The sequence below is a fragment of the Astyanax mexicanus genome, chromosome 3, assembly GCF_023375975.1.
Source record: "Astyanax mexicanus isolate ESR-SI-001 chromosome 3, AstMex3_surface, whole genome shotgun sequence".
NCBI classification, from domain to species: domain Eukaryota; kingdom Metazoa; phylum Chordata; class Actinopteri; order Characiformes; family Acestrorhamphidae; genus Astyanax; species Astyanax mexicanus.
In genome coordinates this window covers 7176224-7203610 of record NC_064410.1, presented here as the reverse complement: position 1 = coordinate 7203610, position 27387 = coordinate 7176224, and the positions used below count along the sequence as shown (strand labels likewise).

At 42.9% G+C, this 27387-nt stretch overlaps 1 protein-coding gene across 3 annotated transcripts in view; it reads left to right on the top strand.

Moving 5' to 3' along the window:
* Positions 1–27387, top strand: part of hdac5 (histone deacetylase 5) — a 198102-nt gene that overhangs the window by 134700 nt on the left and 36015 nt on the right. For all 3 annotated transcript variants that reach the window (XM_049476086.1, XM_022668032.2, XM_022668031.2), the window contains 6 exons: positions 4500–4834; positions 7249–7393; positions 15833–15938; positions 17334–17467; positions 20554–20685; positions 23466–23578. In XM_049476086.1, coding sequence (XP_049332043.1) covers positions 4500–4834; positions 7249–7393; positions 15833–15938; positions 17334–17467; positions 20554–20685; positions 23466–23578 — 965 coding nt within the window. The remainder of the gene's footprint in view (positions 1–4499; positions 4835–7248; positions 7394–15832; positions 15939–17333; positions 17468–20553; positions 20686–23465; positions 23579–27387) is intronic.

Below are 27387 nucleotides of genomic sequence, written 5' to 3'. Positions count from 1 at the left end.
GTCTGTGAGCTGATGTATAAGAACCGAGTCTCTGCACTTTCCTCCGAGCGCACTGTGATGCTAATCAGCAATACTGCATCAGTTCATTTCTAGTGATGGTGCGAGTCCTAATGAGTAGGTTTGGTACTTGGCCTTGTAAAATTTTTAAATAAATTATATGAAACAAGAAAAATTATAGTCTAGAAATTAGCATTACACCAAAATGAAAATTTGGGCTGAAACGCACAAAAGTATTTTTCACTTGCTTTTAAAAAAGCATTAGTCCAAAAGTTTTGTGCATTTTTGAGACCTCTCTTTAATGAAGGTTAATGTAAATAAGTTGTGTGAAGAGTGAATTTCTCTGTATTTGATTATTTCATGTTCATTTTGTTCATGTATTGAATGCAATTAAAATGCAAAGAGCAAGAACAGTCAATAAACCTACCAGACCACTCTGTTTTTAAAACAAATATATTAGACATTGGAAGGATGGTCATGCCAGGAAACTGATCCCATTCATTTGAATATTTTGGCCTCTCCTAACTCAGGATTACTACTGCTTACAATTTAACAGAAAGAAATATTAGGGACTAGTGCTTTAAAAAAAAAAAAACAGCAGAAAAATATCATCTAAAAAATAGCCGAAAGAGCCTTTCTTACCATTTTTGGGCAAGAAATTCAGTTTGCCTCTATAATTTTGGTTGCAGTGCTTTCCTACTATATATATTTATTGTAGATTAAATAATCTTTCACCATATGCCCTGCCCTCCCCCACCTACTAGGTTGCACTCACCTCTTGCATGATGCTAGCAGCACAGGGAGCATGGCATGGGCTAATATTCCATTTTATTACATCAGCTGCATACAACAAATGCCTACACTGAATAGAAATGTACTGAGTGATGGGGTAGATGGTAGGGGTGGGCGATATGGCTCTAAAATAATATCACGATATTTCAGGGTATTTTTGCGATAACGATATACTTGGCGATAAAGGGAAACTAAAATAATGCATCCATTTCAGGAATATAGTATAATAGTATAACAGAATAATCACAATGTGGCAAAATAAATAATATAGCATAAAATAATATAATGCAAATAATATTGCAGAATATTTAGTGCATGCATATAAACTGCAAACTAAAACAATTATACAATAAATAAACCTAAAGCTTCACAGTAAATAATAGACTACTTTTAAGACAGAACAGCCCTATTATCACGATATGGATTTTTAATATCATGATATTTCTGTGTCACGATATATTGTATACGATATAATATTGCCCACCCCTAGTAGATGGTTGTCAATCCTGCCCACCATACATCATAGGCCAGTTGTGCTCTCTTGGACTTCCTATTAGAGATGGCTGTGGCTGGAGCATCACCACGCATGAGTGAATCCTGTGAACTATTGATGGTGTTATTCTCATTGTGAAATTTGGGAATAATGGTGAATTTCTCTGTCTTTAGCAATAAGTGGCTTATTCAAAGATTTTGAAATTACTGATTGCACTGGTGGCACTGCTTGTTGATTTAAAATTGTTTGCTTGGAAGTTACGGATTGCGTCGGACATTAGTCGGAAGGCATTTGATTGAAACGTGTCCCAGCCGGCCTGCGTCTCATTTATCTCTGAGCGTGCTCAGTTCATGCCATTAGAAAACATGATGACAGATGTGGAGTGATGAGAGCGGAAAGACTGAAGAAGAAGAGGAAGAGGAGCGGGCAGCGAGGGCTCTGCATGTGCTGTGAGAAAGTGCCAGATGTGGCAGTAGGTCAGTTTTCCTGGAAAGCTGACGCAGCTCATAGCGTGGAAGAAAGCGCCGCAGTGGTCAGCAGTTACAGAGGCACTGATTCACACTGGGGCAGGGAGACACTGCCGGCCAAATGGGGCAGAGTACTACTGGGTTACTGCGCTCTGGATGTTCTGTTTGGTCTTGAGAGTTTTGTTTTTGTTTCTTGAGAGGTCTTCGGAGATCGGGTCTTTGCTCTGGCGAGTGCTTACACAGTATTCTGATCCGCTGTAACACAGGCCTCCTTAGAGCTTAGATCAGATCCAAAAAATCCAGCCCAACCTGACCCGAGCCTGTGCACATTCTGCCCTGTCCTGCCCCATATGAGCCCTCGTTATGAGCCCAAGCCTGATTTAAACCTGTCATTTTTTTTAGTAGAGCTTTAAAACTAAGCTTATTTCTTCTATTTAGAATGATGTTACTTAACATTGCAACACTGAAGAAGCATAGACCTTTAAGATTATTTAAGAAAAAAAAATATTTAGAACAGCTGCACACAGTGCTGCAAGTTAAGTCAAGCGCGTAACATGGACAAGTGGTGGAGCTCTAATCTGTGTAACTATTTTTTTTTTAAACACAGTTTGATTTGTTACTTTGCTATATTGTGATTATCACACCATAGCTTTAGCATTCAAAATGAGACGCCTACGTCACAGGCTTGGGCTCGGGCAGAAAATCTAAACTCTAGACTCCCTTGCCTACTAATACTGTGTGGCTTACCCACCATTGTGCCACCAAAACAGTGCTTGCTTGTCTTGATACGAGACACTTTTCCACTGCTGGGAAAACCGAACAGTTTTGAGCAGAGGCGTGGTTCGGCACAGAATGCCTACAAACTAACCTAACCCAATTTGGGCCCACAGAACCGTTTAGTGTGAGTGCTTAACAACTGATGGATCTGCGTAATGGCTAGCCGGGCCGTGCCACTACCATAACTTAACTGGATAAACCATGTTGCCAGCATGCTAATGTGGTGATGGCAGCGTTGGACAAGCCTCTTAGTAATGTGAAACTAGGCATGTAGCTGGCATAAAAACATGCAGTTCTCCATTTTGCATTTAGTTAGCTAGTGTGCTCTGTTTTGTGTAGTTTCTTGTCCTGAATAAGCAGCTAACAGCTAAAGTGTGGGCTAACAGGTCTACATCAGCAAGGAATAGTATGACACTGTATTTGTAACCTTTTGGCCTTAGGTGGACAAATGGCACCAAGAGATTAACAGCAGACCCCATATGTATCATATAAGTTGTGAAGTGGGACCCCAATGGATCACTTCAGTGACCTTTGGTCACCCATGTCCTTGGTAGGTACTGACCACTGATTACCAACATGATATTAAGGTGTATCATAAGAAAAGTGCCTTTAATTGGCGTCTGGTCAGATAAGGGGCTTTATTTTAGCAATCTATAGGGAAGCTATACCATGTAGCTTGATTTAGGGTGTGTCATGGTGTCTTTGCTATTGCAATGATGGGAAAAGTATCCTTAAAAAAGACGTACTAATTCTCTACTAATGCTCTTCGTGTTTTTTTTGGGCATAATGTGAAATAAACCAATCAGCGTGTCTCTTGCCTCACATTCCCTTTAAGAGCCATGTGCTCAATGACTTTGGCAGCTAGCTATTTTAACGGCGCAATGCTTCTGCACTTCTTGGCTGAGGAAACTGACCTGCTCATTCATGGTGTAAAGGTGTGCGAGCAGATAATTTATGGGAACATCAATGTTATTTTATTTTGTATTCTGTTAATAGTTGATGTAGAAGTTGGGTTTGCACACTGCTGCGTGTTTACGCCTATCTAGGTTGTTTTCAGACAGTGGCGCACCTGTGTTTTCCATTGCCAAGATAGCAAGACCACCACAACCATCGGCATAGATACTGTATATTCACAAGCACTGTTGATATTTAAACATTGCAGATGCAAGAAGTTAAAATAGACTGTTGATGGGGTGTAAGATAGCAATGAGCATCACAGCTTCTTACACAGGTTGTAAGATAAGGCACAAAATCCCTGACCATAGGCATCACCGCCAGACCCCACCACTGCTCACTTGCCTTGCCCACTCCTAGCCTGAGACCTCGGCCTCTGGCTTCTACTCTGTCTCTTTTCTTTCTATCAGTATCTTGAACCATGTCTTACTGTGTTCACTGTAATGCCTGAGGTTAGGCTTCTGGACTGATCGTGGATCAGAGTTGAAACCGTGGAATAGGGAATAGTTCACAGACCCTCGATGCCAGGGGTTATCCGTTAACATTACGGCAGAGGAAAGTTAGACGCTGTTACAGTAACACAGAGTGACGCAGGCAAATGTCATCCTGGGGTTGGCATAAATGCTGCACACGCAAACAGGAATGTGGAATGCCTCCTGTCTCGCACACACACACACACACACATATATATACAGTATACACACATATACACACATACACTCATTTGCAATGGCCTTTTTGTTCTTATGTAACTCGTTCTAAACCGGCAGCAGGTCGAGTCCTGTTTAAAGCTGTACTCTGAAAGCTGAAATAGAGCTGCTAGCTTTTCTAGCCTCCTTGCTTTTACAGTGTAGCAATGTACCTTATGTAGCTAATGTAGTAACTGTAGCTACTATAGCAACTAATGCTAGCATGCTAACAAAGAGAAGATGGATCCCTTGATTATCACGTGGTGCTGATACCTGTAGAAGTCCAATTCTGACTTTTCTTTCTTTCTTTCTTTTTCCGTTTCTCCATAGCGGTGGAGGTGAAGAGCTCGCTGTCTCCTGGCATGCAGAGTCCAGTGGGCGGTGGAGGAGGAGGCGGGGAGCAGGGTGGAGGAGGCGGTGGTGGAGGCGGAGGAGGAGGAGGTGGAGGAGGAGGAGGAGGAGGGCCGGTGGACCTGCGGACGGACCCTCGGCTAAACGCCCTGAGCGGGATGGACCCGGCGCTGAGGGAACAGCAGCTCCAGCACGAGCTGCTCCTGTTGAAGCAGCAGCAGGAGCTCCAGAAGCAGCTGCTCTTCGCCGAGTTCCAGAAGCAGCACGAGGTCCTGACCCGCCAACATGAGGTCCAGCTGCAGGAGCACCTCAAGGTACCAGCGTGGTCCAATAGATAAGACAAGGGTGTGACATGCTTACTTATGAAGGACAGTAAGGGTCTGACGGGCTTTGGTCTAGTGTGATTTTTATTGATGTAATGTGAGTAGTGGGTCATGTGACTCATGTGATCTAAAACCGTGCAGGAATTTGGATCAAAATCTGAAGGTTGCTAGTCACGGTTAGCAAGCGCTTAGCCAGCTACGGTTAACAGTGCTATCAAGCCTTGGTTAGCAGCGCTAGCCAGCCGTGCTAAAGTACTGCTAGCCAGCCACGGTTAGCGCTAGTAAATGCTGCCCGATAGTGTTAGCCTGAGGAACCCTGAGTGTTCCGGTAACCCTGGGCACTATCACCTAGCAGTTTGTCTAATGTAGCTTGTTTTAACATGGTAAACACGCAAACTACAGTCCGATTAGTTCTCCAGCCTTAGTGCTGGAGAAACTTCACTGAAACTCTTATAAACCTTATAACACTGGACTTCAGCGGAGTGGCTTTACTGCTCCTTAAAGCTCACCTTCCGCGAAAATCCGATTTTTCTTGTTTTTTGTGGAATACAGTAGGTCTCTCCGAGTTGAATGTGTACACCTGCACTTTAAACTGTTTTGCAGCCCCCATTGTCTGCAGGAGCTAAGCAAAGAAATCCCCCCTCCCCCCCTCCGAAAAACGGGTGAATTTTGAATTATCTTTCTGCCTACGTAGGCAGAAACTCACAGACCAGCCCACCTTGGCTCGAGAAACTCCCAGAGGCGGAGCTGAAGCGACGCAACATCACCGCTCATCAGTTAGGAGGTGGGAGGCAGTGAGCGGCAGAGCGGTGGAGGGGCGTCGCAGTGCTCCTAGCCAATCAGAGGAGAGATATTTGCATGCTGTTTGCATGTATGAATATTCATGGACAAAGCTGGAATCCGGTCATTTTGGACACACCCCTAAAACAGTCCATTAAAAAAGAGCTATACAGAGACACCTGAGCACTTTTTTTTTACAAAAACGGCTCACATGTCATTCATTCATACTAGAGACCACAACTAGACATTTTAAAATGAAAGAAAAAACGACGGAAGGTGAGCTTTAATACCTGATGGGTTTCATAAGGTGCATCATTACTGTACTTTAAATGTGCACCAAACCATTGCCAGTATATAGTAAATATTTTGTCAATATACATTCAATTCTGTCAATATACAGTAACTACACTGTCAGTGTACACTAAAATACTGTCAAAATACACTACTACAAAATACACAACATACTGTCAATTAACAATAAATATACTGTCAGGATACGCTAAAATACTGTGTATGTATAGTAGGTAAACTGTCTTTATGCAGTACAAATCCTTCCACTTAACACTAAAATAGGGTCAATGAACTGTTAATATAAAAGAAAAATCCACTTTCAAAAAACAGTACACATATTGTCAATAAATGCTAAATACTATCAATATACCAATCATACTGTCTGTATGCTGTCCCTATACAGTAAACATACTGTTCAATTTTAGTACCTTAACAATGCAGTAAACAATGCAGTCAATGTACTGTCCTTGTCCAGTAAATATATTGTTAATAAAAATATACACTAAAAATACAATACTACTTATATATGCTTCAGTATTATCGGTATTCACGAATACTCTAAGATGCCTTCAACATGCAGTAAATATGTCAACAATGTTCACTTAAATACTATCACTATTCATTACTACTATCAAAAACTGTTATTATACGTTAAATATTCTGTCAGTATACACTTAAATACTATTGATGTACACACTAATACTAAAAATACCTTCGACATGCAGCAAATATGCTGTCAATATATACGTAGTTATGCACTGTTAGTGTAGAGTAACTTCAACACTGCGGTCGATAAAGACAATAAATAAATAAATATATTGTCAATATACATTAATAACCACTATCATATGCTGTCAATATACATTCAAATATTATCTGTGTATACTGATACTATCAAATACTGTCAATACACTGTAAATATGCCATCAGTATACACTTAAACATTAAATATATATATAAACTGTCAATATACAATAAATATACTGTGAATACTCAGAAGGCCACAACAGTTCTGATTGTAGAGAGTGTAGATCGAGGTAAATCTTGCAGGTCTTGGTGTTTCACAGAGAGAAGCAAAAATGTGTGAGAAGGTTTGACTTGGTTGAGTTGTTTTGTGTGTGTGTGTGTGTGAGTGTGTGTGTGTGTGTGTGTCTGTATCGACCTTTGATTTGTTTTGTGTGTGCACTGAGTCTCGAATTGACGTCTTGTGTGTGTTGCAAGGGGGAGTTATGACGTAGTTAATATGTACTCGGTGTGACCTCTTTACCTTTGCCTCCCGGCTGTGTGTTTCTGTGTGTGTGTGTGTGTGTGTTCGTGTGTGTGTGAACGAGCAGCAGCAGCAGGAGCTCCTGGCAGTGAAGCGTCAGCAGGAGCTGGAGCAGAAGAGGAAGCTGGAGCAGCAGAGGCACGAGGAGCTGGAGAAGCAGAGGCTGGAGCAGCAGCTCATCATGCTCCGCAACAAGGAGAAAGGCAAAGAGAGTAGGCAGCACACACAAGCAAACACACACAAGCTCGGCTGCAGTCACATGACTCCAGAGCTGGCTCGTATAAACTCCATAGGACAAGAATGACCAATAGAAACATGAGCTTAACGTCACAAAATCATGTGCCAAGTCAGCTAGAGCGATATAAAGAGTTGGAACAGTGGACCTATTCATCCAGCATTTAGCATCACTGATGCTCATGTGAGGCTGCATGCAATCAAATCCTCACAGCAATGTTCTAACATCTAGTGTAAAGCCTTTTTTTTTTGAGAAGAGTAAAGGTTGTTACTGGAGCAAATGAGTTTTTGGAGCAAACTCACACTTATACACTATTTCTATACAAAAATAGGGCCTTACGATGAATTGTATTTTTTGCGTTTGTAAGAAATAAGTTCTGGCATTTCAAATATGAGTGTGTGTCCCATGACTTTTGCCATTTCCCATGGAAGCAAATGAACGATGCGCTCACCTGTGAGTAGAAAATTAAGTATAATGGGATGGAGTGCTACAGACTAGTAGCTCTCCAGCCCAGATGGTTGTTGAACCCAGAACAGAACAGTTGAAATTAAAGCAGGTAAACCCAAAAAGAAAGGGAAAAAAATGGTCGTGGTCCAATACTATATCGCTACCCTAGCTAGTGAATTGGGACACAGCCGGGAAAAACGCCCTTATAAGGAGACAGGGAGCCCAAGAATGGGACAACGAAAATGGGCAGAAACTAAAGTCACGATGAGCGCGACAGAGAAATAGGTGGAATGTTAACAAAAACTCACCAGAGAAGCATTTTATTTATTTTTATTTATTTTTTTTTTTTTCATTATCGTTTATTATATTTCCAAAAACCTCACGGGCCAGATGCTTGTGGGCCACATCTGGCCCGTGGGCCGCCTATTGCCGATCCCTGCACCACACTGTCCACTGTGTGTGATAATTCCTTCTATGATGTATTCCTTTATACTTACATTTTAATTGAATGACAAAGCATTCTAAATTTAGGGCTATTTTTATTTAATTCTGACACCACCACTGACTGAAATTGACCTAGACAACAATCAACCATCATTCCTATAACCATGCACGCATACACCCCCGCTCGTTAAACATGCGCACACATAGACGCGCTGCAGTATAATAAATAATAAAATAACATTGCTGTTCCTTTAAATGAGCTGCTGGCTTGCCTTCACATCGTGAACGCTCAGGTCAGTTTCTATTGCTGAGACTGTTACGCTGGGGTGTGATGGAGGGATGGAGGAGGACGTAAGTGCAAAGATATTTATTTTTAAACAAACAAGATAAATCAAAACAAATAAAACGCGGGTAACGCAAAACAACAAGACTTGGGATAACAAACTAAGAAACACAGACTAAGAAACTAGGAAACATACGGGCAGCAAGGATACATACAGACTAAGGATCTCGGATACAGGATACAAAATATACAGGATACAAAATACAAAAGACTCGACACTGAACATCCAAACAGAGGGGCTTAAATACAGGAGGGGAGTGAGAAACACCTGGGCTGGGATGACGAGAGGGCGGGGTTACAAACAGGACACAGGTGAGAACACTAATAGCTAGGGCAGGGCTGGGGCGGAGCTATGGTGGAGACAAAAACAACAACACAAGCACATGGCTGGAAACACTTGACAGGAAAACAGAGGGGCAGGAGCACAAGAGACCAAACGAGGGAGAAAACACAAGACAGACAAAGGCTAGGGTGTAACATAACCCCCCTTCAACGGCGCCACTACCAGGGGCGCCGAGAGAGAGGGAACAGAGGAAGGGAACAGACGGGACTAACGACCGAACAGGGGCTGAGACTGGACATGAGACTGGACACGAAACGGGGACAGGACCTGGAACGGAGACGGGACAGGGGACTGGACAGGGAATGGAAACTGGACAGGAGACGTAGACCGGACAGGGAACTTGACATGGGACGGAGACTGGAATGTAGACTGGGACGGGGACAGGACACATGGCTGAACAGGGGACTGGACAGGAGACAGAGACTGGACAGGGGACCGAACAGGAGACGGAGACTGGACAGGGAACGGAGACTGGGACTGGACACGGGGCTGAGACTGGACAGGGGGCTGGACAAAACTGGACAGGGGAACTGGAACAAATACATGGACAGGGACGGACACAAACACAGACACGGGGACCAGGACAGGGAGAGACATGGGTACAAACACAGCACTGGGGGCAAAGTCAGAAGGCCTCGGGGCAGGCCGGGAATCACGGGGCTTGGGACCGAGCATTGTTCTGGGAGTAGGCTTGGGGGTGTACAAAGTTCTGGGAGCAGGTACCGGGTCAGGGGCAGTGGGTACCACATGGGTGGCAGGCACTGCTGGTGCTTGAGCTGAGGCTGTAGCAGCGGGAGCTGCTGGTGCTGGAGCTGAGGCTGTAGCAGCGGGAGCTGCTGGTGCTGGAGCTGAGGCTGTAGCAGCGGGAGCTGCTGGTGCTGGAGCTGAGGCTGTAGCAGCGGGAGCTGCTGGTGCTGGAGCTGGAGCTGTGGCAGCAGGTGCTGGAGCTGGAGCTGTGGCAGCAGGTGCTGGAGCTGGAGCTGTGGCAGCAGGTGCTGGAGCTGGAGCTGTGGCAACAGGTGCTGGAGCTGGAGCTGTGGCAGCAGGTGCTGGAGCTGGAGCTGTGGCAGCAGGTGCTGGAGCTGGAGCTGTGGCAGCAGGTGCTGGAGCTGGAGCTGTGGCAGCAGGTGCTGGAGCTGGAGCTGTGGCAGCAGGTGCTGGAGCTGGAGCTGTGGCAGCAGGTGCTGGAGCTGGAGCTGTGGCAGCAGGTGCTGGAGCTGTGGCAGCAGGTGCTGGAGCTGTGGCAGCAGGTGCTGGAGCTGAGGCTGAGGCAGCAGGTGCTGGAGCTGAGGCTGGAGCAGCGGAAGCTGCTGGTGCTTGAGCTGGAGCTGGGGCTGGAGCAGCGGTAGCTGCTGGTGCTTGAGCTGGAGCTGGGGCTGGAGCAGCGGAAGCTGCTGGTGCTTGAGCTGGAGCTGGGGCTGGAGCAGCGGTAGCTGCTGGTGCTTGAGCTGGAGCTGGGGCTGGAGCAGCGGAAGCTGCTGGTGCTTGAGCTGGAGCTGGGGCTGGAGCAGCGGGTGCTGCTGGTGCTTGAGCTGGAGCTGAGGCTGGAGCAGTGGGTGCTGCTTGAGCAGGCGCGGCGGGTGCAGCTTGAGCAGGCGCGGCGGGTGCAGCTTGAGCAGGCGCGGCGGGTGCAGCTTGAGCAGGCGCGGCGGGTGCAGCTTGAGCAGGCGCGGCGGGTGCAGCTTGAGCAGGCGCGGCGGGTGCAGCTTGAGCAGGCGCGGCGGGTGCAGCTTGAGCAGGCGCGGCGGGTGCAGCTTGAGCAGGCGCGGCGGGTCTAGGAGCTCGTGACCTGGGAGTAGGCACAGGAGCAGAGGCTGGACCCCCATGCACATGAACTGGGGTAACAGCGGGCACAGAGTCAGAGGCGGCCGGGGCCGCGGGAACTGGGTCAGAGGCGGCCGGGGCCGCGGGAACTGGGTCAGAGGCGGCCGGGGCCGCGGGAACTGGGTCAGAGGCGGCCGGGGCCGCGGGAACTGGGTCAGAGGCGGCCGGGGCCGCGGGCACAGAGTCAGAGGCGGCCGGGGCCGCGGGCACAGAGTCAGAGGCGGCCGGAGCCGCGGGCACAGAGTCAGAGGCGGCCGGAGCCGCGGGCAGCGCTGATCCAGAGGCGGCCGGAGCCGCGGGCAGCGCTGAAACAGAGGCGGTGGGTCCTGCTGGCGTGAGCGCGGCAGGCACCGCTGACGTGAAGGCGGCTGCCACCGCGAGCTTGGAGGCGGCTGGCACCGCTGGCGAAGAAGCCGCTTCAGCGGGAGCTGAGAGTGCGGCTGCCGCCAAGATCCGGACTGGAGCCGCAGATTCAGCAGAGGGCGTGGTTGTAAACACCGGACCGGAGCTTGCTTCCGGAGCCGGAGTCGACGATCTGGAAGCCGGCCGGGCTGGTGAGCTGGAAGCCGGCCGGGCTAGAGAGCTGGAAGTCGGCCGCGCTGGAGAGCTGGAAGTCGGCCGCGCTGGAGAGCTGGACGCCGGCCGAGCTGGAGTGCTGAAAGTCGGCCGGGCTGGAGAGTGCGGTGGAGCTAACATGCTAGTTAGCTTAGCTGGAGCTGGGCCGACACTCTCCACCCCAAGGAGAGGCGCCGGGAGCGGTTCATCCCCCCGAATTAGCTCCGCGAGGAACTGGAGATACTCCAGGTCCGCCTTCCTCGTGGCATTCCACTTTGCTACGTCCATTTTTTTAGGTCGAGTCTTATGTTACGCTGGGGTGTGATGGAGGGATGGAGGAGGACGTAAGTGCAAAGATATTTATTTTTAAACAAACAAGATAAATCAAAACAAATAAAACGCGGGTAACGCAAAACAACAAGACTTGGGATAACAAACTAAGAAACACAGACTAAGAAACTAGGAAACATACGGGCAGCAAGGATACATACAGACTAAGGATCTCGGATACAGGATACAAAATATACAGGATACAAAATACAAAAGACTCGACACTGAACATCCAAACAGAGGGGCTTAAATACAGGAGGGGAGTGAGAAACACCTGGGCTGGGATGACGAGAGGGCGGGGTTACAAACAGGACACAGGTGAGAACACTAATAGCTAGGGCAGGGCTGGGGCGGAGCTATGGTGGAGACAAAAACAACAACACAAGCACATGGCTGGAAACACTTGACAGGAAAACAGAGGGGCAGGAGCACAAGAGACCAAACGAGGGAGAAAACACAAGACAGACAAAGGCTAGGGTGTAACAGAGACACGCAAAGCGCCAGGCTGTTAAGATACGAACGTGCCAAAGCCAGAGCTCACCTGACTCTTAAAGAGAATGACATCTGGCATACTGATTTATTTTATACTGGTTTATTTCACGTTACGCCCCAAACACACCCATGATTAATTAAGAGAATTAGTACATACGTTTTGCGTTTTGAGTCGTGCAAAGAGTATTTCTTGTGCCCTCGCTAGGCTTGGGAATCGAGAATCGATTCCTGTTGACAATCGATTCCATGTGTTTCGATTCCACGGAATCGTTTGGCACCTTGCTTAATGATTCTCTTATCGATTCCAGACAGCACGATCACGCAAGTTATGCATGTTACGCAAGTTACGCATGGTTCAGTAAGCACGTCTTTTCAATGGCGTCCACTAGGTTAAAACGCTCGAAAGTTTGGCTTCATTTCACGCTACACAAGGATGGCAACAGGGCGTTTTGCAACCATTGTAAATTTTTGATTACATCTGCGCACACAACATTATTAGAGAGTATTTGCTACATTTCCATATTGCCAGTTGCACATTGTTGTGGACATGTTGACCTTGTTGTTGAGTTTGTAAGGTCGTATGATATTTAAGTAAACAAAGTTGGTGCTTTCCGATAAGGGAATCGGAATCGGAAAAATCTTATCCATTCCCATCCCTAGCCCTCGCGATACCAAAGACACACCGACACGCCCTAAATCCAGCTGCATGATCCACAATTGTAATAGGACCCAAGATATGATGGCATTCAGGCATTCAAGTTGAGTTATGAAGACCTTCTAGATATGACAGTGGAGCTCAATCTTCATTATGGTTTTCTAAAATGGAATGAGTTTGTTTGTGAAGAACTACAAATGTTTTTTGTATACCTGGAGTTGTTTTGGAATGCAAAAAATACAGTGAAATTTTGCAGTTGCCATATTTCAAAACCAGCGCTGTATTTTTCGCACTATTAAGCGCTCTTAAAATCTCTTAATTTTCCCAAAAAAAGTCAGTGCGCCTTATAATCTGGTGTGCCTTATGTATGATTTTATATCAGTCAGGTTGTAAGAAGCAGTAAAGCTACTTCGCTAAACTACAGCGTAATAGTTTAGTTCTCCAGCACTGAGACTCGAGACTGGAGCAGTATTAGCATTAGCTGCTAACTGAGCTAAGCGCTGGTTAGCTTTTTCTCCATTCAGAAGTGAGTATTATGAGCCTGTAGCCTGCTCCGAACCCTGGCTAGCACTGCTGGATCAGCATTAGCATTAGCCACTAACCACGCTAAGCACTAGTTAGCTCTTTTGCTGCTCAGAGTTTAGTTTTTCGGACTGTTGCCTTACCTATTTATCGTGTTAAATCTTAAAGCTTTGTGGGACGAATCGCTAATAGCTAATATTGCCCTGGCTTACCGGAACACTCAGAGTTCCTGAGTGTAGCGCTGTCTGGCTAGCCTTAGTGGAAATCTGGAATTCTAAGCTTACTGTAGATAAACAGAAGTGCTTTACTCACCTAAATGAACAGTTTTCAGCAGAGGAATCTGTATAGATTAACATCCAGCGCTCGTTTGACTTTAAAATAATTTTAAAATAAAACTTTTAAAATATAATCCGGTGCACCTTGTGTATGTGATTATTTATAGAGTATTATATATAGTGACCTGTTGCTTTTACCCCTAACATTCTTTATATTTCTTCTCATACAGCTTCTACACTTAATAAAAACACCATGGTTCTTACTTCTCCCATAGTTTTCCTCCCATTTCTTCAAATCCTAGCAATAAACAGGAGTTCTCCGAGCACTCAGAGCCCTGCTCTCTCCTAATGGTTTGCTCCATTAAGAATGTAATCAGTAAAAAACACAGCAGCAGGTTGCATAATGGAAGCGGAGCCGATGTGTTCTGGATATAAATAGAGCGAGCGGTACGTCAGCGAGCTAAATCAAATTATGGTTTTACATTAAGAGACGTTTCAGGAACAAATGCTTTCACACTCTTGATGAATCCAACAGCTGTGTGGCCACTGCGCATGACGTAATCCACTCAGCGGATTATGAATGAGTCGGGGGTGCGCGGTTCGTGGCCGAGAAGTACACCATTAGCTCAACTGGCCTGCTGTTAGGAGTGGTTAACTCAGAAGAATCAGAACTTCTGTGTAAAAACCTGACCTGCAAAAATAAATAAAACTGGTTTTAGAGGATAGCAGCATTCAGTTCTCTGTGTATAGCCAGGTTTCATAATACTGTATTTTTCTCACTATAAGGCGCAACTAAAATCCTTAAATTTTTTAAAAATGCACTTTAAAAGTGCACTTTGTGTATGAATTCTACCAGTCAGGTTGTAAGGAGCAGTAAAGCCACTCTGCTAAAGTATTATAGCGTTATGCAGGAGTTTCAGTTTAGTTCTCCTGCACTATCGGCATTAGCCGCTAACCGTGCTAAGCGCTAGCTCTTTGGTATACTCAGTGTTGAGTATTAACGGCCTGTAGCCTGCTGCTAACCCCGGCTAGCACTGCTGGAGCAGCATTAGCATTACAGCTAGTACTAGCAGTTAAGCGCTAATGCTAATGGTCCAGCTTTAGTGGAAATCTGTAAATCTAAGCTTGCTGTACATATATGGAAGTGCTTTTCTCACCCAAATAAACAGTTTTAACAGGAGAAAAATCTGAAGAGATTAACATCCAGCGCTCGTTTTACTTGTCTGACTCGTTCAATTTTTTTTTTTTTTAAGAATTCCAATTTTGATTAATTAACTTCACAGCTTTACAGGTCTAGATATTGTTCATTGATAGTGCGCCTTATAATCCAATGCACTTTATAGTGCGAAAAATACGATATTCTTATTTTAAATGGATACTTACATACATATAACACATGTGAGACAAAATTTTGCATATGGCTACTTACATACAGGTCTGGAAAAAAAAATGAAAGAGGCCTTTAAATATGATGAGTTCCTTTGATTTTACCTAATAAATAAAAAAAAACTCTTCAATATAATCAAGAGGAAGATGGATGATCACAAGCCATCAAACCAAGCTTGAACCAACTGCTTGAATCTTTGCACTAGGAGTGGCATGAAGTTACTCAAAAGCAGTGTGTAAGACTGGTGGAGGAGAACATGCCAAGATGCAATAACAAAAACTGCGATTAAAAAACCAACAGGGTTATTCCACCAAATATTGATTTCTGAAAGCAATTTTTTCTCATTTTATTTTTATTTGGGATTTGGGAGGAATGTTGTCTGTAGTTTATAGAATGAAACAACTATGTTAATTTTATTAAAGTGGTCTCTTATTTTTTTCCAGAGCTGTATATACAACACGTACTGTGAATATTATTTCATAAACACTCTGTTGTTGCTGTAGCTGGGTCTGTAGATCCTGCTCTACACTCTACACTAGATTGCTGAATTCTACAAAAAAATATATTGATTTCAATAAATTCAACATTTGCTATACTTCTAAAGCATCTCTTTTAGAAATGTCCCACCTGTCAATCACTAGATCTTTGAACACAGACACACAGATACAGCTGTTTTTAGAACGCTAGTTCATTAACACTGATTAAGTGTTGGTTTTAGGGGTTTAGTGTAATAAAGCAGGTGGTGCTATAGTGTGAGTTCAGTGTATCACTCTCGTTCTGCTTGTGTTCACTCCGGCAGGTGCCATCGCCAGTACCGAGGTCAAACTGAAGCTCCAGGAGTTCCTGCTGAGTAAAAAGGAGCCCCTCTCTGGCGGACTCAACCATTCCTTCACCCAGAAGTGCTGGTGAGTGGCGCGTTCCACACTGTACCCTCTTATCACCCGGTCTGAGGGAATCCTGAATAAGGCTAGTCGTGGATTAGGAGCTGTATGAGCGGAAATTCTCCTGTGCAGATTTGTGTTTTAGCCCTTTGTTAAACATAATCAGAGTCTAGGAAACGAGATCATATTATTAGATCCGTTCTCTTTCCTCCTGAAGTGTGTGTGTGTGTGCCAGTCTGATCTGCACTCGTTATATAGAGTGCCAGCTGGTTGTTTGTAAAGTTATGTTATTATATAATATCCACAATGTTAAATACACAGTTTAATACATATTAAAACATACTACAATAGAATAATTGTAGTACATAAATATAGACACATGTATAAAGTATATTACAAATATATTAAAAACTTTATTTCGGACTATAAGGCGCATTAAGCGACACTGGTAAGGATGTCTACATCGAAGTGAGCAAGGGTGTCACCATGTTCCCCTTCTAATGGGGAATCTAAGGGAGAGTTTTCAGTGAAGTTTCTCCAGCACTAAGGGTGGGTGCAGCAGCATTAGCATTAGCCGCTAACCGCAGCGCTAGCCAGGCGTAAATGCAGGCCAATAGCACTAGACTAAGGAACCCACGTAGCTTGTTTTTACACAGCAACTACACAGACTACAGTCCGATATACTCGAATGGTGAATGAGCTAGAGCTACGGTTAGCAGCTAATGCTAATTCCGCTGCTAATGCTAATTCCGCTGGAGAATCTTTACTGAAAACTCACCCTTATAAAGCGGCACTTCAGTGGAGTGGCTTTACTGCTCCTTAATACCTGACTGGTAGAATTTCAACATAAGGCGTACTTGATATTAAGGTCCACTGTAAATTTTTGGGAAAATTAAAGGATTTTAAGTGCGCCTTATAGCGTGAAAAATATATAAAACATGTTACTACGTATATTTTATGTATACCATATTTTATATACACCGTGTGAGGAAGAAAATATTAAAATAAAAAATAAAGAATTCATTTTACACAATTATTGCTGTCTCTCTTCCAAAATACAAGAATTGTTTTGCACAATTTTAATCGCGTTTAATTACAGACTATTATTTTCATTAATAGAATTCTTTTTTTAAAGAAATTGGCCCCAGTAATATACATTTTATTTTAATCTAACATTAATTATGTTCGTTACAATTAAATATCCGCTTTTCCACTATTCACATAAAGCCTTTAATCACAGAATATTGTCATGATCGAATCAGATTTATTTTTTTTATAGATTAACACACTAATATATACATATTTGATACATATTAAACCCGAAATTAGATGTTATTATAAGCTGCTTTCTCTAACAAGCTATACAAATTAATGTGTGTGTATATGTGTGTGTGTGTGTGTGTATTTTTGTTTGTGTAGGGGTGCTCACCACACGTCTCTGGACCAGAGTTCCCCGCCACAGAGCAACACCCCAGGCACCCCCCCATCTTACAAACTGCCCCCACTGCTGGGGTCCTACGAGGGCAAGGATGACTTCCCTCTCCGCAAGACTGGTGAGAATAGCTGCGTATGCTTCCATTGTTTTGTGTGTGTGTGTGTGTCTTTACATTAAACACACTGTCTTCATTAATCTAACGCATTTTTATTTACTATTATTAACAGTATTATTACACTGAAACATAGCTAGCTGATATGAATACCTGTCTGTGATCTATAATGTGGGGAAAACATTATTAATTATACCATTAGCATACATTGTGTATGTGCATGTGCACACGTGTGTGTGTGTGTGTGTGTGTGTGTTTATGGATGTTAACTTGCTATGCTCCTGTGGGGCAGGTGTGAGTCAGTATGAGTCATCAGAGCAGCAGCAGCAGCAGCAGCCGACACACACACACACACACACACACACACACTCACACACACACTTTCACACACTTGCGCTCAGTGATCGTGTTTTTTACCTCTCAAATAGCTATCAGCTTTGCCCAAACACACCCACATATTATCTGTGTATGTTCCCACACATGAACACATACACACACACACACACACACACACACATAAACACACACACACACATGCTCTGTCGTTCACTCTTTGTGGTGGCCTGGGAGTCAGGGCTGCACAATAGCTGCGTAATGCTTTTATATTGATGACATCACTGCAAATTGGGATTACAGCATGCCTCCACATGAGTCAGTAAAGTCACATGATTAAGGACTGCCCTGTGATTGGTCCAGCTTTTCTCCACTGATCCCAATCCAGCATCCAGCCATTAGTGTGAGTCCCAGAGTGTAGTATAACTGTCTCTGGGTGGGCAGGTGGGTGTCTGTTAGCTAATATGGGGGTTAGTGTTCTCCTCCAAGCGTGTTGACAGCAGCTTTAGTGGAATTGTCGGCATCTCTCTCTACCTCTCTGTTTTTTCTCTCTCTTTCTCACATGCTCTCTCTCTCTTCTGTTTCTCTCTTCTCGCACACTCTTTCTTTGTTTCTTTTTCTCTCACTCTTCTTTTTTCTTTCTCTCTCACATGCTCTCTCTGTCTGTTCTCTTTCTCTCAAACATGCTCTGTCTCTTTTCTCTTTTACTCTCTCTCTTCTGTTTCTCACTCTTATGCTCTCTCTCTGTCTCTTCGATTTCTCTCGAACATGCTCTGTCTCTTTTCTCTTTTACTCTCTCTCTTCTGTTTCTCACTCTTATGCTCTCTCTCTGTCTCTTCGATTTCTCTCGAACATGCTCTGTCTCTTTTCTCTTTTACTCTCTCTCTTCTGTTTCTCACTCTTATGCTCTCTCTCTGTCTCTTCGATTTCTCTCGAACATGCTCTGTCTCTTTTCTCTTTTACTCTCTCTCTTCTGTTTCTCACTCTTATGCTCTCTCTCTCTGTCTCTTCTCTTTCTCTCTCACAAATGCTCTCTCCCTCTTTGCACTTTCCCTCTCTCTCTTTTTTTCTTTCTCCCTCTTTTCTCTTTCTCTGTCTCTTCTCTTTCTTTATTTTCTCTTTATCTATCTCTGTCTCTTCTCTTACACTCTCGCACGCTCTCTCTGTGTCTCTTCTCTTTCTCTTTTCTCTTGATCTCTCTTTTGTCTTTCTCTGTCTCTTCTCTATTTTCTCTTTATCCATCTGTCTCTTCTCTTTCACTCTCCCATGCTCTCTCTCTCTTCTCTTTCTCTTTTCTCTTTCTCCCTCTTTTGTCTTTCTCTGTCTCTTCTCTATTTTCTCTTTATCATCTCTGTCTCTTCTCTTTCACTCTTGCATGCTTTCTCTCTGTCTCTTCTCTTTCTTTATTTTCTCTTTATCTATCTCTGTATCTTCTCTTTCACTCTCCCATGCTCTCTCTCTCTTCTCTTTCTCTTTTCTCTTGATCTCTCTTTTGTCTTTCTCTGTCTCTTGTCTATTTTCTCTTTATCCATCTGTCTCTTCTCTTTCACTCTCCCATGCTCTCTCTCTCGTCTCTTTCTCTTTTCTCTTTCTCCCTCTTTTGTCTTTCTCTGTCTCTTCTCTATTTTCTCTTTATCATCTCTGTCTCTTCTCTTTCACTCTTGCATGCTTTCTCTCTGTCTCTTCTCTTTCTCGCTCTTGCACACTCTCTTTCCCTCTTTTTCCGTGTGTCACTTGGGCACAGGCTCATTCTCTCATTCTCCAATCTGTCTCTGTTTGTTTCTTACTCTCTCTCTCTCTCTCTCTTTCTCTCTGTTTCTCTTTATTTTAAATTCTAATTTTAAATGGAGTAGTATGTGGAGATCAAGTTCAGTCCTTACTTGAAGCTCTGTGATTGGTCTAGATTTTCACAGTCAGACACACTGTAATTGGTTATCTTAGGCTAATTTGCATATTGCGGTCGCATGTGAAATCAGTATTGTAAAGCCGATAACAATTAACAAAAGATATATTGTGCAGCCCTGTGTGTGTGTGTGTTCAGGTTTCAGGCTGAAACAGGAATAAACCTCTACTCCTGTTCCACTAACACACAGCTCCGATACCCTTACGTAATCCGTATCCATCACTTCTGTGTGTGTGTGTGTGTGTGTGTGTGTGTGTTTTCCACTCACCTCCCGAACCCTCACCTCACACACTTTTTATTTTAATCAAATTAAATCCACACTAAAGCCACTGATAGCATTAGGCCTAAAGTCCAGCCTGCTCCATATACACACACAGGCTCTGACGCACAGAGACAGGTCCACAAAACAAACACGTACACACACACACACACACACTTACACACACACACAGCTTTTGCATAATTGCCCCAATTTCTATTTTTCTTCCTTTTAGCTAAATCCCTCCATCAGCTCCATCAGTTTAATTTGACTTATCTTCTCCTGCATCCACATCCACACACACACAGCTAAACACAACGCAAAGAGTGTGTGTGAATAAGTGAGTGAGCGAGTGAGTGAGTGAGTGAGTGAGTGTGAGTGAATGTGTGTGAGTGTGTGTGCGTGTGTGTGCGTGTGTGGAGGAGAAAAAGAGAGACAAAGAGGATGAGAAAGAGTGTGTGCAAATGTGTGTTTGTGTTACACCAACAGTAGCTGTCCATGGTGCTGATGGTCTTAAGCAATAGCTCTAGTGCACCTCTATTGAATCTCTCTCTCTCTCTTTCCATATCTCTCTTTCTATTTCTCTCCCTCTCTTAGCCTCTGAACCCAATCTGAAGGTGCGCTCACGGTTAAAACAGAAGGTGGCTGAAAGGAGGAGCAGTCCTCTACTCCGCCGCAAGGATGGGACTGTCATCAGCACTTTCAAGAAGAGAGCCATCGAGATCTCGGGTAAAGCACACACAGAGAGAGAGAGAGAGAGAGAGAGAGAGAGAGAGAGAGAAAGAGAGAGAGAGAGAGAGTGGTGCAATGTTAAAGGAATACTTTGGCAAAATATTAAATGTACACACTGTAGCCTATATATAAGAATATAATGCGGCCTATAGGTGCATCACAATGTTCATTGCTATCTTACACCCTGCCAACAGTCTATTTTTATGCCTTTCTCCTGCGTTGTTTAAACAGCACCGATGCTTGTGAAATATTTACTTATGTACTTATGTATCTCTTGACAGTGAAAAACACAGATGCATTGAATTGAATTGACTGATAAGAAACCTGATAACAGTCAACCACCAGACGTTCATCGCTATCTTGGCTTCAGCAGCATTGGCATGCAGCAGTGCACAACCCCAACTTTACATCAACAGTAAACAGAATACAAAATAAAATATCATTGCTGTTAAAAAAAAAGCCCAAAAAGTAAACTAAACGACTTTTCAAATACAAACGAGTGCTCTCTAAGCTCAATTAGATTTCTTTAAACAAACATAATTGAATCGTATGTCTTCTCATTTAGGAGGAAGGTCACAACCATTATGCAAATAGATGGTGCCAAGAGCCAATAGAAAGGGTTGAAATAGTTGTACTCATTATGTTTGCACTACTAATTAGTTGTAGACTTCCTGTACATGGATATGATTTACCATATTTTTCACACCAGACTATAAGGCGCACAATCAATGAACATCTTTTTTTTCTGGTCTATTTTCATACATAAGGCGCATTGAATTATAATGTGCATTATGTGACACTAGTAAGGAACAGGGGTGTCGCCATGTTTTTCTGTAATTCTTAAAAAAAAAAGTCAAACGAGTGCTGGATGTTAATCTACACAGATTTCTTTCTGAAAACTGTTTATTTGGGTGAGTAAATCACTTCTGTTTATTTATAGTAAGCTTAGATTCCCAGATTTCTACTAAGGCTGGATGCAGCAGCATTAGCATTAGCAGCTAATTAAACTACACTGACAGCAGAAGCCTGAGTGTTCCGGTAACCAACATTGATATTATAGAGGGGTTTATTCCACGTAGCTTGTTTTAACATGGTAAACATGCAGAATACTGACTGATAATATTCACCTCTGGATGGCACTGAAAGAGCTAGCGCTTAGGGTGATTAGTGGGTAATGCTAATGCTGATCTAGCAGTGCTAGCCAGGTTTAGCAGCAGGCTACAGGCCAATAATAATCACCTCTGAATGGCCATGAAAGAGCTTGCGCTTAGTGTGGTTAGTGGGTAATGCTAATACTGCTCCAGCAGTGCTAACCAGGGTTAGCAGCAGGTTACAGGCCGATAATACTCACCTCTGAACTTAGCGAGTTAGCGCTAAGAGCTGTTAGCGGCTAATGCTAATACTGCTCCAGCCTTTGTGCTGGAGAAACTTCATTGAAACTTCTGTAAAACGTTGGACTTCATTAGAGTGGCTTTACTGATCCTTACAACCTGACTGGTAAAATTCATACATAAGGCGCACTAAAGATTTTTGGAAAAATTAAAAAAGGTGCGAAAAATACATTGAGCACCTGAGTAGCACTTATAAGCTGTTATCTAATCAGCCTATCGTGAGGCAGCATTGAACACAGCTGGGTTATAAAGCAGCTCTCCGTAATTCACAGCAGCAGGTCAGCTGTAATGAAGAACTCCTCCATTATCTGTGTTTGCGTATGCGCGTGTGAGAGGGGGGTCACGGCCACGGCGTACGTAAATAGCGAATGGTGAGTAGGTCCTGTTGTTGACACAGCCCTGACCCCGTCCGGTTCATCACTAATGCGGACGCCTGGGCTCAGAGAGGCTAAGAATAGCTGTGTGAGAGGGCGGGGGAGCTGTAGCGGTGGCCTGCGGGAACGCTGTCCACGCTGCGGCCGGCGTGTTGTGATGAAAGGGAGCGTGATGAGCCGTGGTCGGCCCTGTTTACAGAAAAAAGAAAGAGGCGGCTAATGGGAAACAGGTTAGGCTTCGGATCTGAGGTGCTTCGGCTAAACTAGAATTCCAGTGACTGTAGAAAAGCATGGAGAAGTGCAGCGGCTTTTAAAAGTGAAAGAAAAGGGTTAAAGAGAAAAGTGCTGCCACTATGATGGGTAGATCTCTTGTTTGAATCCCAGTCATGCAGCTTGCCCTGAGAGCCCTGAGAGAGCACAATTGGCCTTGCTTTCTCTGGGTAGGTAGATAGGTAGCAGTCTTTTACCTCAGTACTTCCAGGGGGATGTCAATCAGCACAAGGCGTCTGTGAGCTGATGTATCAGAACCACTGAGTCGCTGCGCTTTCCTCCGAGAGCACTGTGATGCTACTAGGCCACAGTGTGTGCTGACCCGTTTACAGCAGCTCAAGGGTTGAAGTGGTTACATTAGTTTTTTTTGTGGTTCGTCTCAGCAGCAAACAGAGCAAACTAAGCTAAGCTCTGTTACTGATGAATGATTTGATGATGAAAATTTAAATAATTAATTAATTATATTTGTTTACTGGAACATCTAGGTATCCAGTGGACAAAAATGTATAGAGCTGTAAACTTTTTTACTGTAAACTCAATGAAGGCAGTCTGAGACAAGTTTCAGCGAGTCTTGCTCCACCTCAGGTCTTGCTAGACCGTTTTGGTTTTACTTTTATAGAACTAAATGAGGCTGGAAACATGGTCATCATGCTTTTCTACAGTTGTTTACTTGAGTTAGCCCAATCCAGGCCAATGTTTTATTGGCGATTACTAATGCTGACATTTGTATGTGTGTTTCTAGTCTCTTCAATGTGCAGCAGCGCTCCAGGCTCGGGTCCTAGCTCCCCTAACAGCTCCAACAGTGCCATAGCGGAGAACGGCTCCAGCGGCTCCGTCCCAAACATCCACGCTGAGGTGAGCTACAACACTCTATACATGTCTCTTCTAACGGTCTTCTAATAAAACCACCAGAAACCTAAGAAAACTCTTTTAGAACCTTGCAGAGCTTTTTAAGTTTGGAAGATATGTCAAAATTATGAAGTGAGGGCATAAACTTTAGTTGTTTTTGCACAATTTGCACAATTTTCTTTGACCTCAGATGCACAAATCATATATAAATACATGTTTAATAGTGTGCAGTTTTGGGTTGGACAGCTTGAGAACGCCCACAGCTGTGTAAGTTGTGAGCTGTTATCTTGTAAGTGAGGCTAAATTGAAAAGTGTCTATCGTTCTCATGGTAAGGTAATATAAATCATGAATTATTGGATATGGAGCGAGGCCTGATAGTGGGTACCAGATGGATACATTTCAGTTTTTTTCTGACTATAAGGGGCACCGTATTATAAGGCGCACTATCAATAAATGTCTAATTTATGTTTTTTTTTTCATACATAAGGCGCACCAGATTTAAGGCGCATTAAGTGACACTAGTAAGGATGCCTACTTTGAAGTGAGCAAGGGTGTCGCCATGTTTCCCTTCTAATGGGGAAGCGTCTAAGTAAACAAAACTGTAATATTTGGGTGAGTAAAGTGCTTCTGTTTACTTACTGTAAACTTAGATTTCCAATATTTTGTCTAAGAGTAAGAGTTTTCAGTTAAGTTTCTCCAGAACCAAGGCTAAGTGCAGCAGCATTAGCATTAGCTGCTAACTGCAGCTCAAATGGAATGTAAATGCCGCTCGATAGCACTAGACTGAGAAACCCTGAGTGTTTCAGTAACTCAGGGTGCTATCAGCTAGCGGTTTGTCCCATGTAGCTTGTTTTAATACAGCAAACACGCAGACTACAGTTTGATATACTCGCCTCTAAACAGCAAAAGAGCTAGCGCTTTATGCGGTTAGCGGCTAATGATAATGCTGCTGCACCCAGCCTTAGTGCTGGAGAAACTTCACTGAAAACTCAGCCTTATAACGCTGTACTTCAGCGGAGTGGCTTTACTGCTTCTTAATACCTGACAGGTAGAATTCATACATAAGGCTACTTCCAATGTAGTTTAACTAATTTGCTTTTAAGAAATTGTTAGTTTTGGTATGTGTAGTCAAAGAGATGTGATTGATGATGTATTCTAATATATAAAACATGGAGATGATATTGGTAACTAAGTCTAAGTCCGGTTAAATATTTTTTTACCACCTTGGGTCTAAACTATAGAAGCACACAAATGTGTCCACAAGCCATAAGAGCGTTGTAACCTTGAGAGACGTGTGTGTGTGTGTGTTTGTGTGTGTGTGTGTGTGTGTGTTTGTGTGTGTGTGTGTGTGTGTGTGTGTGTGTGTGTGTGAGCGTGCCCGCTGCCAAACACTAGCGACTAGCTGTAGGGCAGGAACATTGCAGCTGTCTGATTGACTGCCTTCAGTGACCAGCATATTAAACATCTACACACACATACACATACACACACACACACACACACACACTTAGCACACTTAGCACATCTGCCTGCCTCACAGCCATTAGGTTATCCATTTTAATCTGCGTATACAAACAAACAACAGACACTATTTATGAATATTTATATATATTTTTAAAATATAATATATTTCTTTGGACCGTCTTTATTTTGGATTGCAGCATGCATTCACTGTGGGATTGTTTTCGATAAGCTTCTGCAATGTCACAAGATTTATGTGGGTTTAGGATGATTCCTAACATTTTTCATAATTGTAACAAGTAACTATGCAGCACATAAAATTTATCGGCGTGAAAATAATATTAAAGTCATGGAAAACATGTAATAAAATGATAGTGAAAGTAGGAGAAAAAATAATACTTCAGTAGATACAGATACAGCAAAGTAGTGAAGTGGTTCTACTTTGTTACTATTAGAATTTACGTGGATTGTGCCCAAGAGTGTTAAAATTTATATTTTACCATTTTTTTCGCACTATAAGGCGCCTTGGATTATAAGGTTTTTATAGAGACATTTTAGAGAGATTTTTAGAGACACTATAAGGAACTTGTAATTCAGCGGCTCTTACCACTGGGTGGTGGTAGGGGCTAGCTAACTAAGTTAGCTTAAGCTAAACTAAGTAAACCACACTGTAATAAGAAAGGACTTTATTTTACATTCAAACGAGCGCTGGATGTTAATCTACACAGATTTACACAGATTTCTCTCCTGAAAACTGTGTATTTGGGTGAGTAAAGCACTTCCGTTTATTTACAGTAAGCTTAGATTCCCAAATTTCTCCAACACTAAGGCTGTAGCATTAGCATTAGTGGCTAACCACTAGCCTGACAGAGTTATATTGAGGAACCCTGAGTGTTGTTAGCGGGTAATGCTAGTTGGTTTAGCAGCAGGCTACAGACCAATAGCACTCACCTCTGAACGGGGAAATAGCGGTTAGCAGAAGGAGCACTGATTTAAAAGGTGCGCTGACCATTTTTGGAAAAATTAAAGGATTTTAAGTGGCCTTATAGTGCAGAAAAATATAATAAATATAATTTTGAGCTTTAGGTGTTTGTAGCTTCTGATTTCTGTCCCCAAAACTTTTTTATGGTCTAATTACTAAACATCTCTTATTTCGGTCTGGTCTCTTCGATCAGTCTGGTAGCCCTGAAGTGCAAAACAAGAAATTAACAGAAAACAAAGTTACAAAAATTAAAACAAATTTATATTTGAAAAATAATTACATTCAAGAAAACTAAATTAACAAAGAAAAATGAATTTTACATGGGCAAAAAAAACATTACATTTCAAAAGACGCTAAAAATTTTACCAGCACTGAAACACTTTTACAAACTGCGATTTCTGACGGAAAGGGAGGGTCTAACACACAGGAAGTGCTTGTTGCGGACCCTCCTTGTCAGTCAAGCTGCTTAGTGATGAGAGAGTGGAGTTATGGACACTGAACTATATTTTGTGGCACGTATTTTAGCAGCAGCAATAAATGCAAAAACTCTCCCTGTCCTGTTCAGTACAGGACAGTAGCTGAGCACCACGAGGCAGTAGCTGATAATTTTTATGAATTTGTTTTTTTGCCCATGTAAAATTTTTTTTTTCTTTATTTCGTTTTTTTTAATGTAATTATTTTTTGTATGTAAATTTGTTTTAACTTTTTTTGTCATTTTGTTTTCTAACATGCTAATTTGTTTTGCACTTCAGGGCCACCGTACATCAGATTCAATTCAGTGCATTACTTTTTTAGTGCATATAGATTGTACAAAAAAAGAACGAAGCATTAAAAAAAAACACCCTGTATCATTTCCCTACAGGTCCAGGTGCAGCAGTACTGGTCCTATTTTAATTAATTACAATTTTTTTTTTTTTTCAGGTTCGAAATTGGGATAGATGTAGTAAAAGGTTAAAAATAAGCCCCACAGGACATTTTTTGTCCTCTTACTTGTCATAATCTTAAAGTAGACACTTTAAAGATTAAGACAAAACCCAAGGTGTTTTTATTTAATGCACAGGATTTTAGTGTAATGTGAAACCATACAGGCAAATAAACATTTTCTGCAATTCTTTTATATTTTTGTCCCAGAATTAAGTCAAAATATGTAAAAAAAAAATTAAAAATAACCATTCCGTTAAATTCCTTGGCCCAGAATTGTATGGAAAAGTGTGCTCATTTGTCTGTATAGGTTGTAAACTCAAGGAGCTATGCCATTTTCTTCATAATTATTTTCTGGTTCAGAATTGGCATAGATGCATTAAAGGGTTAAAAATAAATATCATGGGACATTATTTAATTCTGTTACCTGTCAGAATCTTAAAATAGACA